At 40.2% G+C, this 15,609-nt stretch overlaps 1 protein-coding gene across 2 annotated transcripts in view; it reads right to left on the bottom strand.

Annotated features, from left to right (window-relative positions):
- Positions 1–3,736: 3,736 nt before the first annotated feature.
- jhy (junctional cadherin complex regulator) overlaps positions 3,737–15,609 on the bottom strand; it is a 120,358-nt gene continuing 108,485 nt past the window's right edge. For both annotated transcript variants that reach the window (XM_085968045.1, XM_085968044.1), the window contains exons 7-9: positions 12,552–12,642; positions 10,404–10,540; positions 3,737–7,342 (exon numbers count right to left, since the gene is read on the bottom strand). In XM_085968045.1, the coding sequence (XP_085824171.1) occupies positions 7,130–7,342; positions 10,404–10,540; positions 12,552–12,642 (441 nt within the window). In that variant the 3' untranslated portion in view covers positions 3,737–7,129. The remainder of the gene's footprint in view (positions 7,343–10,403; positions 10,541–12,551; positions 12,643–15,609) is intronic.

Genomic DNA, 15,609 nt, shown 5'->3' with positions numbered 1-15,609 from the left:
GTTTAATCTGAATTTCAATTAATGTCAGATTCATTCTCAAACAAACTTTATGGTATAATTGAGGGTACATTAGAAGTGTAATAGCTATGTCAACCAATAACATCTCCCGTGCTGTCATTTTAAAAGGTTTATAATATTACAACTAATTAGTACTTCTGATTAGTCCATCCCCAAGTACACCAGAACTTCTATTTAAACTCTTCTAAAAGAAAAATCCTTTCTTTCTTCTCTCGTCTTATATTATTTGTGCATTGCTTTCTCCTACCTTTAGAAACACCCTGTGCTCTGCTCCATATTCTAACATCCCATCAGTTCTGTCTGAAGGCTTACTGCCTGCACCATAATTTCTAGCCACTTTTTTTGGTGTGTACCTCAGGACTACAGCGTGAGCAACATCAACAGATTAGAAAAGAGCCATTACAGTGTGGTTTAATTAAACCTACTTTCTGTGGAATTAATTCTAATTTACCTGGTTCCTGCAGGTTGTCTGGGTAAACATTGCCAATTTCAGGCTTACCTAAGAAAAGGGTATACAAAGTTTAGCTTCCCTCACCCCTCCCCGTGCCTGTTTGTTTCCTTAATTTATGAAATTAGCCCTTTCTTTTCACTGATGTATGTTAGTCATTTCCTTCTACAGTTCTTTTTGTGCAAATTGCACCTATTCAGCCAGGAAAAGCATTTGCATTATCATTTATCAGCATACAGATCAAAAGATTCCCTTTCACTGCGAGGTACAGTTATAGCAAACACAACGGCACCTTTTGAAATTTCACTGATTGTGAAAATTCACAAATAACCTTGCCCCCGCCCCCCACCCCCCTCCCTATTTAAACATGGTAGCATGGGGAAGCTAGATATTTAAAATGGACTTTATACGTGAAACATGAAAAGAGAAAGGGGTGTGTATTGGTAGATCTGGTAGGCCAAAGCAGTTCATTTTCCAAAATGTGACTTTGATATGCTGACAATTTGAAAGAAAAGCATTGGTGTATGGATAGTGCGGAAGGTGATCAATTAAGAGATTAAGCATTTTGCAGCACATGGGGTGCATCTGCATTTTATCCTAATAACAAGGCTATCAGCTCATTTTCAGAGCACTGCTGTCTACTTCAGTTCAGGCTTCACTTCAAAGAGACGACGTCTGCCTGTGCTATTTAATCAGAAAAGGGATGCTAATTTGGCCTCCTTAATGTGTGGTGGTAAGAGACTCCTTCAATTAACTGAATTCTACAGTCAGGGAATAAAGGGATGCAAACAGAGTCGAACTGGAAAGGCAGATTTCTCATTAAATCAAAAGGGCCGGCATTCATTACCTCTCGCATCTGAGGCTAAACACTAAATACACACAGAGCATCAAAGGGTCCGTGATGGGTTAAATAGGGAATGCAATCTAATTAAAATATTACATATGAGTAAATAGCTCTTTGATATTCATCTAAAGGTTCCATTAAAGAAATAGGTGCTTCAGATTTGTATTATGGGGGGATTATCACTTTTAAGTACAGACAACAAGTTTGTGCCTAATCAGAACCGCTTCAAAGTGTCATCATTTTGTGACCCATTTGCAGAACCAGCCGTGAATGAGAAAATATGCTGATATTTGGGTCTTGAAAGGCCATTTAATTCTGGCTCAATATAGCAGCAGGTGCACAAACCAGAGAGGCCGAGGAGGAAAGACGAGGCAGATAAAGGGAGGGAGAGTAATTCGGCAGTAGGAAGAGAGGAAAGGGTAGTTTCAATAACTTTATCAATATATATCCATTAAGGTTTCACTAATTCGTACTGTTGTGATTGCATTGGTTGAACCGATGGCTAGTGGTAAGAATGCTCCTTTCATCATTCTGTTTATGATTTTGAACCTCCTACCACTTCTGATCCACCTTGAGTGTTCTGGCACTTGTTAGTAACTTACTGGGCGTGATATCTCTTGCAGCAGTGTTCTGTTTATACTGGATTCTGAATGGCGTGACCTGATGGGCTCCTGAACATCCGAAGTGGTTTGTGTGACCTCACCGTCCTTGGCCTCTTGCATTGTTCCACGGAAGCTCAACGTAAACTCGAGGAACAGCACCTCATCTTCCGATTAGGCACTCTGCAGCCTTCCGGACTCAATATCGAGTTCAACAATTTCAGATCATAACCTCGGCCCCTATTACATTTTTACTTATATTTTTTATCCACCCCTTTGCGGTTTCTCCCTTCCCCCCCCCCCCTCTTTTTTCTCTCTCCCACATGGCAGCTGTCTCTCATTCTGCCAGAACATTTCACACCTAATCTGAGCCGTCTTTTGTCTCCACCAGTCCTATCACCATCTCGTCTCGTTTTGAATACCTCTTAATGTCTCTTCACTTCTTTTGTTCTGTCCCAGCCCTGCCTTTCGATCTATTTCATTTCCTTTCCAGTTTTGAAAAAGGGTTAGACCCGAAACGTTGACTCTTAATTTCTCTCCATGGATGTTGCCTGGCCTGCTGAGTTTTTCCAGCATTTTCTGTTGTTATTTTGGATTTCCAGCATCTGCAGTATTTTGCTATCATACTAGTGTGTGGTGCGCCTGTTTTATAGGCCGCAAATTGTGAATTTGCTTGCCAACCAACCTTGGTGTGTATGTGTGGGATGAAAGGAATTTTTGACAGATGAATTGTCATCGTTTGACAGCTCTGTGAAGCTGTCAAACATTGACAATCTATGTTGTTTGATGAGTCCTTGTATTTAAGACTCATCAAACCTCTTTCTTTTGCAGAAATTAGATGGTTGTTGCATCGGAGACTCTCCGCATCCCCAACTGTTGAAGCCTTCAGGAAGAAACAAAGGCAAGTAAGCATTTTCTATCACTTGTCACTCACCTCACATACTTACCTCTCCACACTTGCACCCATCACTTACCTTCACAGCACACTTTTGGACCCCTCCGTTAACAGGCAGTTAAGTGGCTGTAATCCCCTTCCCGCCTCCAGGAGACGGGACCCGGTGCGGGACGGCTACCAGCTTCCTGGCAAGATGGCACGGAGACGGGTTGGGGGCAGGATGGGCACCCGCCCCCAGATTCTGCCATTTTCCCGGCAGTCCTGCCTCCATACCCGCCTCCGCAGGGCTGGCAAGATCGCACCCTGAGAGTCTGAAATGGCAAATTTCCCCAGTACTAACATACTTTAACCTCGATAAGGTCAAATTCACACACATTAAAAGATAACAAAAAGCATTTGCTTTGAATCCAGGAGGGGTAAGTTTGAGGGACCTTCAGTGGGCATTTTTATTTATATTACTTACAATTAAGACTAGTAACTTGTCACAGTGAATTTCCTCAAAAAATCAAGGGGCAATTACAAGTAAAAATGAGAAAATCATAAAAAGGACAGATAAGTTGCTTCAAGTTTACAAAAGAATAACAAGAGTTTTAACACAGCACTTAAGGTCACAGGTTTGTAGATTTCACAGAAAAATGGACAAAATTGCAAAATCAGGATTTTATCCCGCCAAAAATCATAGAATCCCATGTAATAAAAATAGAATTTGATTTTATCAGTCACTATACCTTAAGGAGACATAAATCCTAATTCTCCACAGCTCCTGTTGCTCCTGCCTCTATTACAATTGCATAATGGAAACAGCATGGAAACGTTTTTTACATTGCATTATAAATCACATTATGATTTAATCAAAATCAATGTAGTTTGTAACAGTCTAAATGATACACTAGATTAATAAGACAAATTATACTAAGAATCAGTTTTGAAAATTGGGTGCATTTCATTTTAATGGAAATCTTGAGAGTGGACTAATCATATAAATTTTTCACCATGAAAGGACACACATTTTGATTAGTTTTGTTATTTACAATTAGCAGACACAAAGTGTATATATTTTAAAATAAAATTAATATAAAAACATATACAATTATGAATAATCCACAAAAATAATTTCTTAAAATTAACATCTCCCACCACACTCCAAATCTATTTAGCTGTGTGCAGGAAATAAATGCATTCCTTGGAAATGAATAAAATTAAAAATGAATCAAGCCAGTCCATATAAAGGGCTTTATGGATTATACTTCAAAGAGTCTTTCTGGAAAGAAGGCTGGGCACACTGAGATTACAGCCTGTAAATGATGAGCACATTTCACATCCTAAAATGCAAGATTGCTTTCAAAGGTATTTCAATAACATTTGAAAACTCTAGTTAAAAGTGGATACTTTTTCATACATATTTTGCCTCCGAGTCTGTTACTTTCTCTCATTGCATAGAGTCCAGAATACAAACAAGCCCCACTAGGCCACAACATGGTGATGGTGCCGTACTTCCCTGAAATGTGTTGTCTTATACAGGTTCTACGGGTCATTGGTTTAAATCAATGAGGTTGCCTTGCCCCCATTATGAATGCACACTTAGAAGAGTAAATACAAGGTATTACAAAAACTCACTTTCAATAAAAGAAGTTAATTTCCATAAACTAATTGAAATGCTTTTGGGCGAGGTAAACATACTCTGCAGAGAATTACACTCGGGCTTCTACGCTCTTTCACATGAAATGATAGGATGTGAGTTTATGCCCATGATCCTTTACACAGCGAGTTCCCAATCTCAGCTGTGCTGCTATGGAGAAGAAACTTGGTGCTTCCCCAAATGTTGGGAGGGGAAAGGGAAAAAAAAAGAATCAGAACCCTAGGGTTGCACTCATGAGTGTCCTAAAGTTCAGCTTCCGAGTGGCACTGGAATAGCCCAGGAATAGTCTCCTGGCCTCTCAGCTGAAAATAGTGCATGGAGATCCAAACCAGAGGAGGAGAAAATACTTCAACAGAAAGGCGTCCATCAGAAAAAAATGGTTTTGAGGATGGTAAGACTGCCTAGATTAAATCAATCATTGAAACTAATGATTGACATTTGTAAAGATGAAAACTGGTACTAGTTTGCCGATCAAGTGTATATATTGTTTGTGATTGAACATTATGAAAATAAACAGCATTTAATAAAAAAAAGAAAACTTGTTTTTTTTAAAAACAAAATGATACATCTAAATGGTATTTAGTACACGTGTATATATACAGAAATAAACTTTGCGTATAAAAAGAGCTCATGCTTCACATATAATACAATAATGGGGCAGTGATATTTCTGTAAGTGCAAATTCATATTATATGGTCAGTAGAATAAAAGTCATTCTTTTTGGTAATCTAACTTCATCTGTTCTGTATCCTCTCTGTGATTATATTAGACCCAAGTATGTTTCCTGACTTCTGACTGCTTATGAGGATGCTTGGTGCAACTTTCAGTTCTTAGACTTTTCCAGTAAATGGATGATATTTGGGGCTATTCACTGGGAGTAGTGTCTGAGGGAAGGTGGCAGGATTGAAAGCAGCAATGTGAAATGTTAAATTGATTTAATCAGGTGCTTTGCCTTAGGCTCTTTTCACAATAAATGAAAGAATATTTTAAAAATAAATGTAATAAAATAATTATCATTAGAAAATCTAATAGCAGAAATCTGGCAGTATTAAAACCAGTTTGTTACCTCTGGTTGCACTGAGCTGGTTCAGACACTACGGGCTACTATTTTTCCTGTTCACTATTTTTAATTAAAAGTGAATGTGAGTATAAGGTAAGGAACACTGTTTTATATTCAGATCTACTTTTTCCACTAAAATTAGCAAACAGAGGAAAATACACACCTGTATGAGTCTGGAGACATGAAGAACAAGTTGAGAATTAACCTCCCATTTTCCTTTCAAATATAATCAAATGGCAATAATGAACTTTCTGCTTCTATTTTGAGAACAGACAGAGTGATTGTAGGACTCAACATGCATTCTGATGTTTTATTTAATGTTGCTTGAGCTCAGTTACAAACCCAGTGTATTCCTGTGCCTCCATCATTATTTGTATGCACGCTCTCCTTGGCAGGCTTTATCGCTATCAATACTAAGATCAATCACAAAGAAGATTATTATTATGCAGACCACTTACCTAAATTAATATGGCAGGCAAAGTGTTTTTAATAATCATCTGAGGTAATTTACTCAATATAGAAGCTTCTTCCTATTTTTAGGCTTTTGCTTTTGTTGCACATTATAGAATCATAGAATCACACAGCACAGAGGGAGGCCATTCGGCCGACCGTGCCTGGTCCATCTCTTTGAAAGAGCGATCCAATTAGTCCCACTCCCCTGTCCTTCCCCTATAGCTCAGCACATTTTTAATTAATAATTAATAAACATTAGTAGAATTTCCTTATACACACTGTGATTGCAGATGGAACAAGTCTCTGACATGTCTATTTTACAGACTGTTAAAAACAATGAGGGATCAGGTGTAATGTGCAATGTCTTTAATAGTTCTCCTGCAGTTGTTCAGTGAAAACAAACCTCGAGGTTGGTGATAATGGAAGGCCATGATAACCTGTGGCTTTGAGTTGTTAATGTTTGACTTTAAAATTACTTTTTAACAGGGTTGCAAAGGAGCTCTTAGTCTCTATGAAAAATGTTATGCCACTATTAAAAATACAGAATCACTCGTAAAGGTACATGAATTTCAGAATACTTATAATTTTCATTCTCAAACAATTGGACCAACTCTCAATATTCAGAATTTCAAGGTATTTCCTCAACATTGGATGGACTTTTTGGGCTTTTGCAGTTTCTCCAGAGATATCATACATCTTTCTTATGCACAGAATTTGTCTCTCAAACTGGCTTTTTACTTGCAAGGAGCTACAAGATTGCAGGTTGCAAGCATCAGTTTAGTTCTGGTGAGAAAGGAAGCTTCAAAAAATACTAACCCAAAAAATGTAAATTGCCCTGCAAGTTCATTCAATCTAGAACCAATAATGATGGTCAGTCATAATACCTTCTCCAAAGAGTTGGAAATCCTGAAAAGACAGACTGAAAAATATTTTAGAAAGAACTGAAGCATACTTTCTCAGTCAGTCTTTGTACAGAATGCAAAGAGAGTCCATCATTTACTATTTTTCAACAGTGGAATTATTGCTCTACGTTAAGACAAATGCAATTGTTATATAAAATATGCAATGTATAAAAACTAGGACTTAGAATGCTATTAACATGGACCTTTCAGTGTGATCCATACAGTATAGTATGTGATGTTCCTCTTGAAATACCAAAATCACTTCTCATCCTCAAGTCACATGCATTGCTTTGAAAGCTGCCACCATTTGCTTCTCTTTTTCATGTCGTTTCTGCATCATCTCAAGCAGTATATTTTGGGATGGGTCTAGTTGTGCATATTGACCACATTCAGTAAACTCACCCCTTTCCGACTTCTCATTGGCATCCCTAGGTTTAGCTGGAAGTGGTTTTGGTTTCTGGATATTTTTAGCATATTCCATCGCCTAGGGTTGTGTAAAGAGAAACAGGAAAAAGTCCATTTTAATGTATAGTATGATTCATAGTATTCTGGTTGCAAAATATAATTTTACAATAGGCAGAGGTAAGTTATCATTTACTGTTATAATCAACTCTCAATGTTGGTTCTTCTGTACTAAAAATTGATTTCTGAGATCTAGTATGTGTGGCAGGGGGAACATAAGAAATAGGAGCAGGAGTCGGCCATTCAGCCCCTCGAGCCTGCTCCGCCATTCAATAAGATCATGGCTGATCTACCTCATCTCCACTTTCCTGCACTATCCCCATATCCCTTGATTCCCTTAATATTCAAAAATCTATCGATCTCTGTCTTGAATATACTCAATGACTGAGCCTCCACAGCCCTCTGGGGGAGAGGATTCCAAAGATTCACCACCCTCCGAGTGAAGACAATTCTCCTCATCTCAGTCCTAAATGGCCGACCCCTTATTCGGAGACTGTGACCCCTGGTTCTAGACTCCCCAGCCAGGGGAAACATCCTCCCTGCATCTACCCTATCAAGCCCTGTAAGAATTTTGTATGTTTCAATGAGATCACCTCTCATTCTTCTAAACTCTAGAGAATATAGGCCGAGTCTACTTGATCTCTCCTCATAGGACAATCCCCCCATCCCAGGAACCAGTCTGGTGAACCTTCGTTGCACTCCCTCTATGGCAAGTATATCCTTCCTTAGGTAAGGAGACCAAAACTGTACCCAATACTCCAGGTGTGGTCTCACCAAGGCCCTGTATAATTGCAGTAAGACGTCTTTACTCTTACACTCAAATCCTCTTGTAATAAAGGCCAACATACCATTTGCTTTCCTAATTGCTTGCTGTACCTGTATGTTAACTTTCAGTGATTTGTATACAAGGACACCCAGGTCCCTCTGAACACCAACATTTCCCAATCTTTTCCTACCAAAGTGGATAATTTCACATTTCTCCACATTATATTCCATTTGCCATGTTCTTGCCCACTCATTTAGCTTATCCATATCCCTTGAAGCCTCTTTGCATCCTCCTCACAACTTACATTCCCACCCAGCTTTGTATCATGGAAAAAACTGTTGCATCCATGGAATTATCCTTCTTGTTCACCAAGACATCAAACAAGACTGATGACAGAAACCATGAACAAGTCTCCTTAAATAGTGTATAGATAAGTGGCCTAGTAGTATTTCACTTATGATATCCATATCACAATGCTTGTAGTGCAGGCTCCAGTCACTGCAGCTGCAAGGACGGATTAATTTGTGAAATATATTTTGCTATTTTTCATAGAAAGCTTTCTTTATCTGGAGAGTAAATGGAGATTCTATTGGGTTCACTTCACAATAACATTTCATTATGCAGAGTGAAATGCAATATAGGTTTGCAGCTAGAATTTCTAAAGCTACAAGTGACACACTGCAGAGGGATTTAAATCACAATACCTCATAGTTGGTACAGTATAACTTTTCTATACCTATGTGGTGGAAACAGATTCAATAGTAACTTTTAAAAGGGAATTGGATAAATGCGTGAAAGGGTGAAAATTGCAGGGCTATGAGGAAAGAGCAGGGGAGTGGGACGAGTTAGATAGCTCTTTTAAAGAGCCAGCACAGGCATGATGGGCTGAATGGCCTCGAGTGTTGTAAGATTCTATGGGCTGGATTTTATGAATGGAGACGTGTTGGAGGCGGGACTGCTGCTTGCCGGGTTTCAGTTCCACCTCCATCAGCTTCTGGCCAACCAGCAGGATTTTCCCCTGATTGACCTTGTTAAGCCCGCCCAGCGGGCTCAGCAGGCCAATTAGGGGGAAGTCAGTGACAGAATACGTCAACATATGATGTGTCATCTGTCAAGAACTTTTGAAAGAAGAAATGTCATTGTTTGACAGCTCTGTGAAGCTGTCAAACACTGTCATTCTGTGTAGTTTGATGAATCCTTGTGTTCAGGACTCACCAAACCTTTCTACTTTGCAGAAATCAGCTGGCTGTTGGATCGGAGGATGCAACATCCAGTCTGTGATCTCTACAATGGAGGTGTCGGGGACTCTGGCTCCACAGCGGCTGAAGGTTGTAGGTTGAAACAAAGGTAAGTTAACATTTTCTAACACTTACACTCACCTCACATACTTACCACTCCACACTTGCACCCATCACTCACCTCTACATCGCACTTTCAGACCCCTCCGACCCCCGCAGACCTCCTACTCGCCTCCTACACCCCGGTGGGGATCCCCCAGGTCGGGAAGCCTGAACTTCAAGATGAAAAATGGGGATAATCCTATTTTCTGCCTGTTAACAGGCAGTTAATAGGCTTTAATCCCTTCCCGCCTCCAAGGAGACGGGACCCGGTGGTGGGACGGTTTCCCGCCTCCTGGCAAGAGGGCACGGAGACGGGTTGGGGGCGGGTGGCAAACCCGCCCCCAAATTCTGCAACTTTCCCGGCAGTCCCACCTCCATACCTGCCTCCCTCGGGGCTGAGAAACTCCAGCCCCATGATTCTATATACATATATATATAAAAATAGATGATTTCTAGGAAAAATATATTCATTTGCTAAACAAATAGTCTTACTATCTCCTATCTGTAGGTCTGATCAATTATTATTCTGACAGCAATGGATCACTTGGCTTTTAGATGATAAAACAGAGATACACAATGCAACATGTATGAAAATAATTGAATTAAAAAGTAATTCTATAAGCTGGACATCACTGTCAAGATTTCAGGTTAGATTTTATCCCTTTCCATAAGTCAACTGGCTGAAAATAGCCCTTCATAATGTTTTGTCAACAATATAGCTTTTATTAAAAAGAAATTCTTAAAATTTAAGAAAATTCATTAGACGCAACAGCTCAGTGTGACAGTTTTTCTTACATCCATCTGAACATACAATAATAGTACAGTACATTAATGTTTCACACGTTCATATGACATTCCTCTGCTCGCTAGTTTAATTCCAAAATATTCTTTCAACGCAATAACATTTTTCTTCATAAACCAATTAATATGCACTGGTATAATAGTGATACAACATTATTTACTTATTTTTTACGCACCACTTTCCGCCGTGAAGTTGTATCTTTGTTTTCAATGCTTGGGGATGGTTTGAGTAGAGATGGGGATGATTTGGATCCTACTTTCAAGTTCTGTTCTTTAATTTGTTTTGCATATTCCTTTTGCCGTTTCATTATCTCTGCCTTAACGGACAAACGCACAAAAAACAAATGTCAGCTACAGGAATGGAAGGAAAGAATAAATACTGCCTAGATTTGAAGTAAAGGAAGGAAAAAAAGGAGTGGGTTGTGACTTTTCCATTCCCAATCTCAAACAGTTCTTCCCTGATGTTGGGTCTTTTGCACCATGTACCCAGCACCACCAGAGAAACCAGACAGCGATCTGTCTCCAGGCAGTGTGCAGAGGATTTGGTGCATCACGACAGTATGCAAGATCGGACTCCCACCCGAACCTGGCAGGGAGTGGGAATTTGGGCAGTAGGAGGCACCAAAGGGGTTCCGCAGGGACCATCGCCAGCACAAGGAGGGCTCCAGGAGGGGAATACCCATCGGGTCGGGTGGGGGCGGCAGAAGCCTGGGGCAGAGGTGGCCCAAGGCTTCATTGTGGACCCCTAGGAGCACTGCTACTTCTCCAGGCCCACAAAGAAACTAAAAAATAATGTAAAAGTCGCTGGGCCTCTTCTAGCCCTGGCTGCTGTTCCCAGTATGTTTGACCTAGTGGGAAAGACACCACTTCTACCCTGCTCAGGCCAAAAGTTAAAATGGCAGCTCGGGGCCTAATTACATCATCAGACCTCCATATTTATAGAGAACCCCGCCCGCTTGAGACGGGTGTCCTTGTCATCAATAATTTAAAATTGGATTCTCCCAGTTTTTATTCCATTCTGCCAGTTTCTCCGTCTCCGTCGCATCTGTTCTGACGATGTCACCTTCTACACCAGTGCTTCCGATATCTGTTCCTTTTCCCTCAACCGAGGATTCCCCTCCACTGTGGTTGACAGGGCCCTCGAACGAGTCCGTCCCATTTCCCACACTTGTGCCCTCACCCCTTTCCTTCCCAGAACCATGTTAGGGTTCCCCTTGTCCTCACCTTCCACTCCACCAGCCTTCACATTCAACAGATCATCCTACATCATGTTTGCCACCTCCAGCGTGATCCCACCACCAAACATATCTTCCCCTCCCCTTTCAGCATTCTGAAGGGACCGTTCCCTCCGCGACAACCTGATCCACTCCTCAATTACCCCCAACACCCCCTCCCCTTCACACGACACCTATCCGTGCAAGCGCAGGAAATGCAACAGCTGCCCTTTTACTTATTTCCTTACCACCGTCCAGGGCCCCAAACACTCCTTCCAGGTGAAACAGCAATTTATTTGTACTTCGCTCAATTTATTATACTGTATTCGCTGCTCACGATGCAGTCTCCTCTACACTGGGGAGATCGCTTTGCGGAACACCTCCGTTCAGTCCACAAGTGTGACCCCGAGCTTCCGGTCGCCTGTCACTTTAATTTTCTGCTCCACTTCCACTCTGACCTCTCTGTCTTCGGCCTTTTACACTGTTTCAATGAAGCTCAACGTAAGCTCAAGGAACAGCACCTCATATTTTGATTAGGCACTTTACAACCTTCCAGACTCAACACTGAGTTCAGCAATTTCAGACTATAACCTCTGCCCCCATTTTTTCGGATAGCAACTGTTGATGATTCTGCTATTCCCATTTACACATCTTCTAGACGCATCTTTTATTCCTTTATTTGTCCCGTTACTATCTCCTTTTGCCTCACACCATCATCCCTTTTGTCTTTTAATCTCTCCTGTCTTCCACTCTATCACAGACCTTCCCCTCTGTTCTTTCCTCCACTCCCCCCTTTCCCTGCCTCTGCACTTGCTTCAAACCTCGAACGTTTTTCAGTTCTGACGAAGGGTTAACTCTGTTTCTATCTCCACAGACGCTGCCTGGCCTGCTGAGTATTTCCAGCATTTTCTGTTTTTATTTAAAATTGGAGTTATCCAGATTGGGTGGGAAATGAGTGGGTAAATCCCCACTCCATTTTAACTGTTCCCCTGGCCTAGGTTCTAACACTCTGTTCCCATTTCAAGTACAATCAGTAACTCCTCTATCATGGATTGTTATTTAGCTGTCTAGGTGACCCTATGTTAATATGTACACAAGAGCTGAAAACACTTGCCTTTTCCTGAGCTGATTTATAGTCTGGTCCCAAACCTCCAAGTTTCACATCCTGTTTTAGGTCCTTGTAGTTTCTCAGTGTATAACGCTGAATGGGGAGCAAATGGGATAAAGATCAACCAAGTTTACTTAATTAGAATTGGAAATAAAATGAATGCTATGAAGATTGCACTTGAAGTTTGTAGAAATTGGAGAACTGACAGCGAGTAAACAGAGAATGATCTGACATTCTCCATTGTTTCTCATTCTCCATAAACTTCATACATAATTGAAATATAGCAAAATAATGCTAAAAGCTGAAGGTAAGAACTCTTTCTTCCAGCGTTATGGCCAGCTGGGGCACAGCTATCCCAAACTGTTTGCCATCTTAAGCAATCAAACCAAGACTATAATGGTGAAGCCATGAAAGTTGGCCTAAAATGTGGCTGCACCATGAAAGGATTAGCTTAGCCTATCTGCGGCTCCTGGCTAGCAAAGAATATGACATTCATTCTGGTACTTAACTGGTTCATCTCTGCATGTTGATCAGTTTAGAACAAACACAAATTGCATTCTTATAGCACCTTTAGTGTAGAAAACACCCCAAGGTGCTTTACAGAGCAGGGAGAAAAAAAAAGTTCAGAAAAGAGACAGCAACTTTGTCATAAAATGGATTTTGATTAGATTTTTAAAGGTGAAGAGAGAAGTGGAGGGTTTTAGGGAGGGAGTAGGGCTGGAGTGGCGGAAGCCTGTGTCACCAATGGTCGGGCGAAATGAAGGCGAGTTACTTAAAAGGGCAGAGTTGTAAATGAAAAATGTGGGAAGGGCTGTAAGGCTGGAGGAGGGTGCAAATAAAGGTGTGGTGGGGTGAGGCTGTGGAGGGATTTGAAGACAGGGACAAGGATTTTAAATTGAGGTTTATCTTATGCTTTATTTGTAAATGAAACAAGAAGTTAACTAGACTAGTGAACACCTTTTTTATAATAAAGACAAAGATTTTGCTTGCACTATAAATGTGCTGAAGGAAAAAATATCCTTCGTTATACAGATTACAATGCGCATCTCTGAGAAACCAGTTAGACAAGAACTGGGGAAAAGATTTGTCCTGTTACAGGAGTATAACACATGATGCATGTACCAGTATTAACCTCTTTTTAGGCCTAGAGCTGGTTGAAGATGACAGTTTATTCCAGCACTAGGCAGTGATTGTGCTGTTTGTTTCCAGGAGCATTACAAGAAATTAAAACAGGGTGAGAGTTGATAATATCAGCTAGTCCTTTTCAAATTTCGGTACGAGGACAAGTTATGGAAGTTGGTTTTGCTTTCTTTGGAAGAGTCTTCAAAGTGACCTGATTGAAAGTTTCAAGATTATGAAGGGGACTGAGAAAGTTGATTCAGGGAAATTGTTCACTATGGTGACGGGTTCAAATTCACAAGTTAAAAATGAAGAGATTAAAAAGAGAAGTCAAGATGATCTTTTTCATCCTGAGCATAACAGAACTGTAGAATAGTTTGCCAAAGAAGACCATTGAAGCAAATATCATAAAGAGATGACTAGATACATATCTGGAGAGAGTTGGAATTGAGGGTTATGGCCAGAAAATATTTTGTTTTCAATTGTGTCATGTGAGTAAATTTTACATGTTGGCTTCGAGGGGGGAGTGATACTATTTTTGTTTCCAGTATAAACGCTTAGCTTACAGTGGAGATGGTACTGGTGCAGACTTCAGCTTCTGGTACAATAGGTGTCAGAGCAAGGGACAGTTCTGTAAAATTTCATCCCATACTTGCACCATTTAATAACAAGATTATCACATTTTGTTTGGTAAAGAAATACCTCAGAGGCACAGGACTGACAAAATTAGTAAACACAAAGGGAAACAATTATTATAGCAGTGGGGGGAATGGATGAATCAGACAGATTTGTGCTTTAGCCGGTGGCTAATCCTCAAAGCCAGTCTGCAGGGCAGTCAGCCGGCAATACACAAAATGCCCAGCTCAAAAATGCAAAAACCATTACTTCAGTTTACTATGTCTGCATTGGGGCTTTAAGTTAACTTTTTAAGTGCATGTTTGGTCATGGTTCTGCTAATCACTTTAACCCTATGCCGGCTGCTTCACTGGTACGTTCCAATGTTCAACCTACATCATGAATGTCCTCTCTAAGAGAGTGAGCAGGAAGTACTGAACTCTTAATTGGCATCCAAGACCAAAAGGATGTTGATCCACACAAGTCATAGTTAACATCAGTTGAGTAGCTCTGTGAGCTGCAATGTCGACGAGTCACTTCAAACTATACAAGGAGTAGACTTTTAATTCCTTTTAGCATAAGTAGATTATTGATAATGACAAAAGTGCTCCCTGTATACTTAACTTGTTTAAAATAAAGGAGCAAATAAGAATACACCAACTGCATTTGTTTGTAAAATAGGTGCGCGTTTATGCCCCTTGTTGAATATATACAAAGCTGATATCTTGTTACAGTAAAAACTCTAGGCCACTCACAGGGTTTGGCAGTGCACTCAAATCACTGTTAGAAATGATTACAAAGCAGTAATCTCACTGAGGGGTTCAGACAATACCACGAACTGCAAAAGCGAAGCTTGAATGGTTTATAACTGTCAACTGAACTCGGATTACATGCCTGAAAATCACTCCGGTACCTATCTACATCTATAATCTCCAGAACAGCAAACACTGCAGAGGCTGTGTACTCGCATGTGCAAAACTTGGATTTAGAAGTATGTATAAAAATGTAACGTTTGATAACCATGTTGCTAAAAATATTTAAATTTCAATTATAATTCTCAGTAATTTAATAAGATCACTAAAAGTTAACTAATTCCTTAAATAGACTTGGAATCTTATTTTCTACAGCAATTCTAAACCCGCTCCTAGTACAACCTGATTAAGTACAAAAGCAGAATTCATTTAAGGTTTCAATGTTTTGAAAGAAAATCTAAGTGGGAATTTTAGGCGTTACAAGGGACAGTATCACACAAAACACAGCAGGTCTGATTTTTCTCTACCACCCTGTTTATGACTATAAGCAGTAGTGGAATGATAACTGTTTTAA

Source organism: Somniosus microcephalus, chromosome 26 (genome assembly GCF_052327205.1).
Source record: "Somniosus microcephalus isolate GS21.2 chromosome 26, FLI_Smic_1.0, whole genome shotgun sequence".
Lineage (NCBI taxonomy): Eukaryota > Metazoa > Chordata > Chondrichthyes > Squaliformes > Somniosidae > Somniosus > Somniosus microcephalus.
This window is presented reverse-complemented; position numbering and strand designations above follow the sequence as displayed.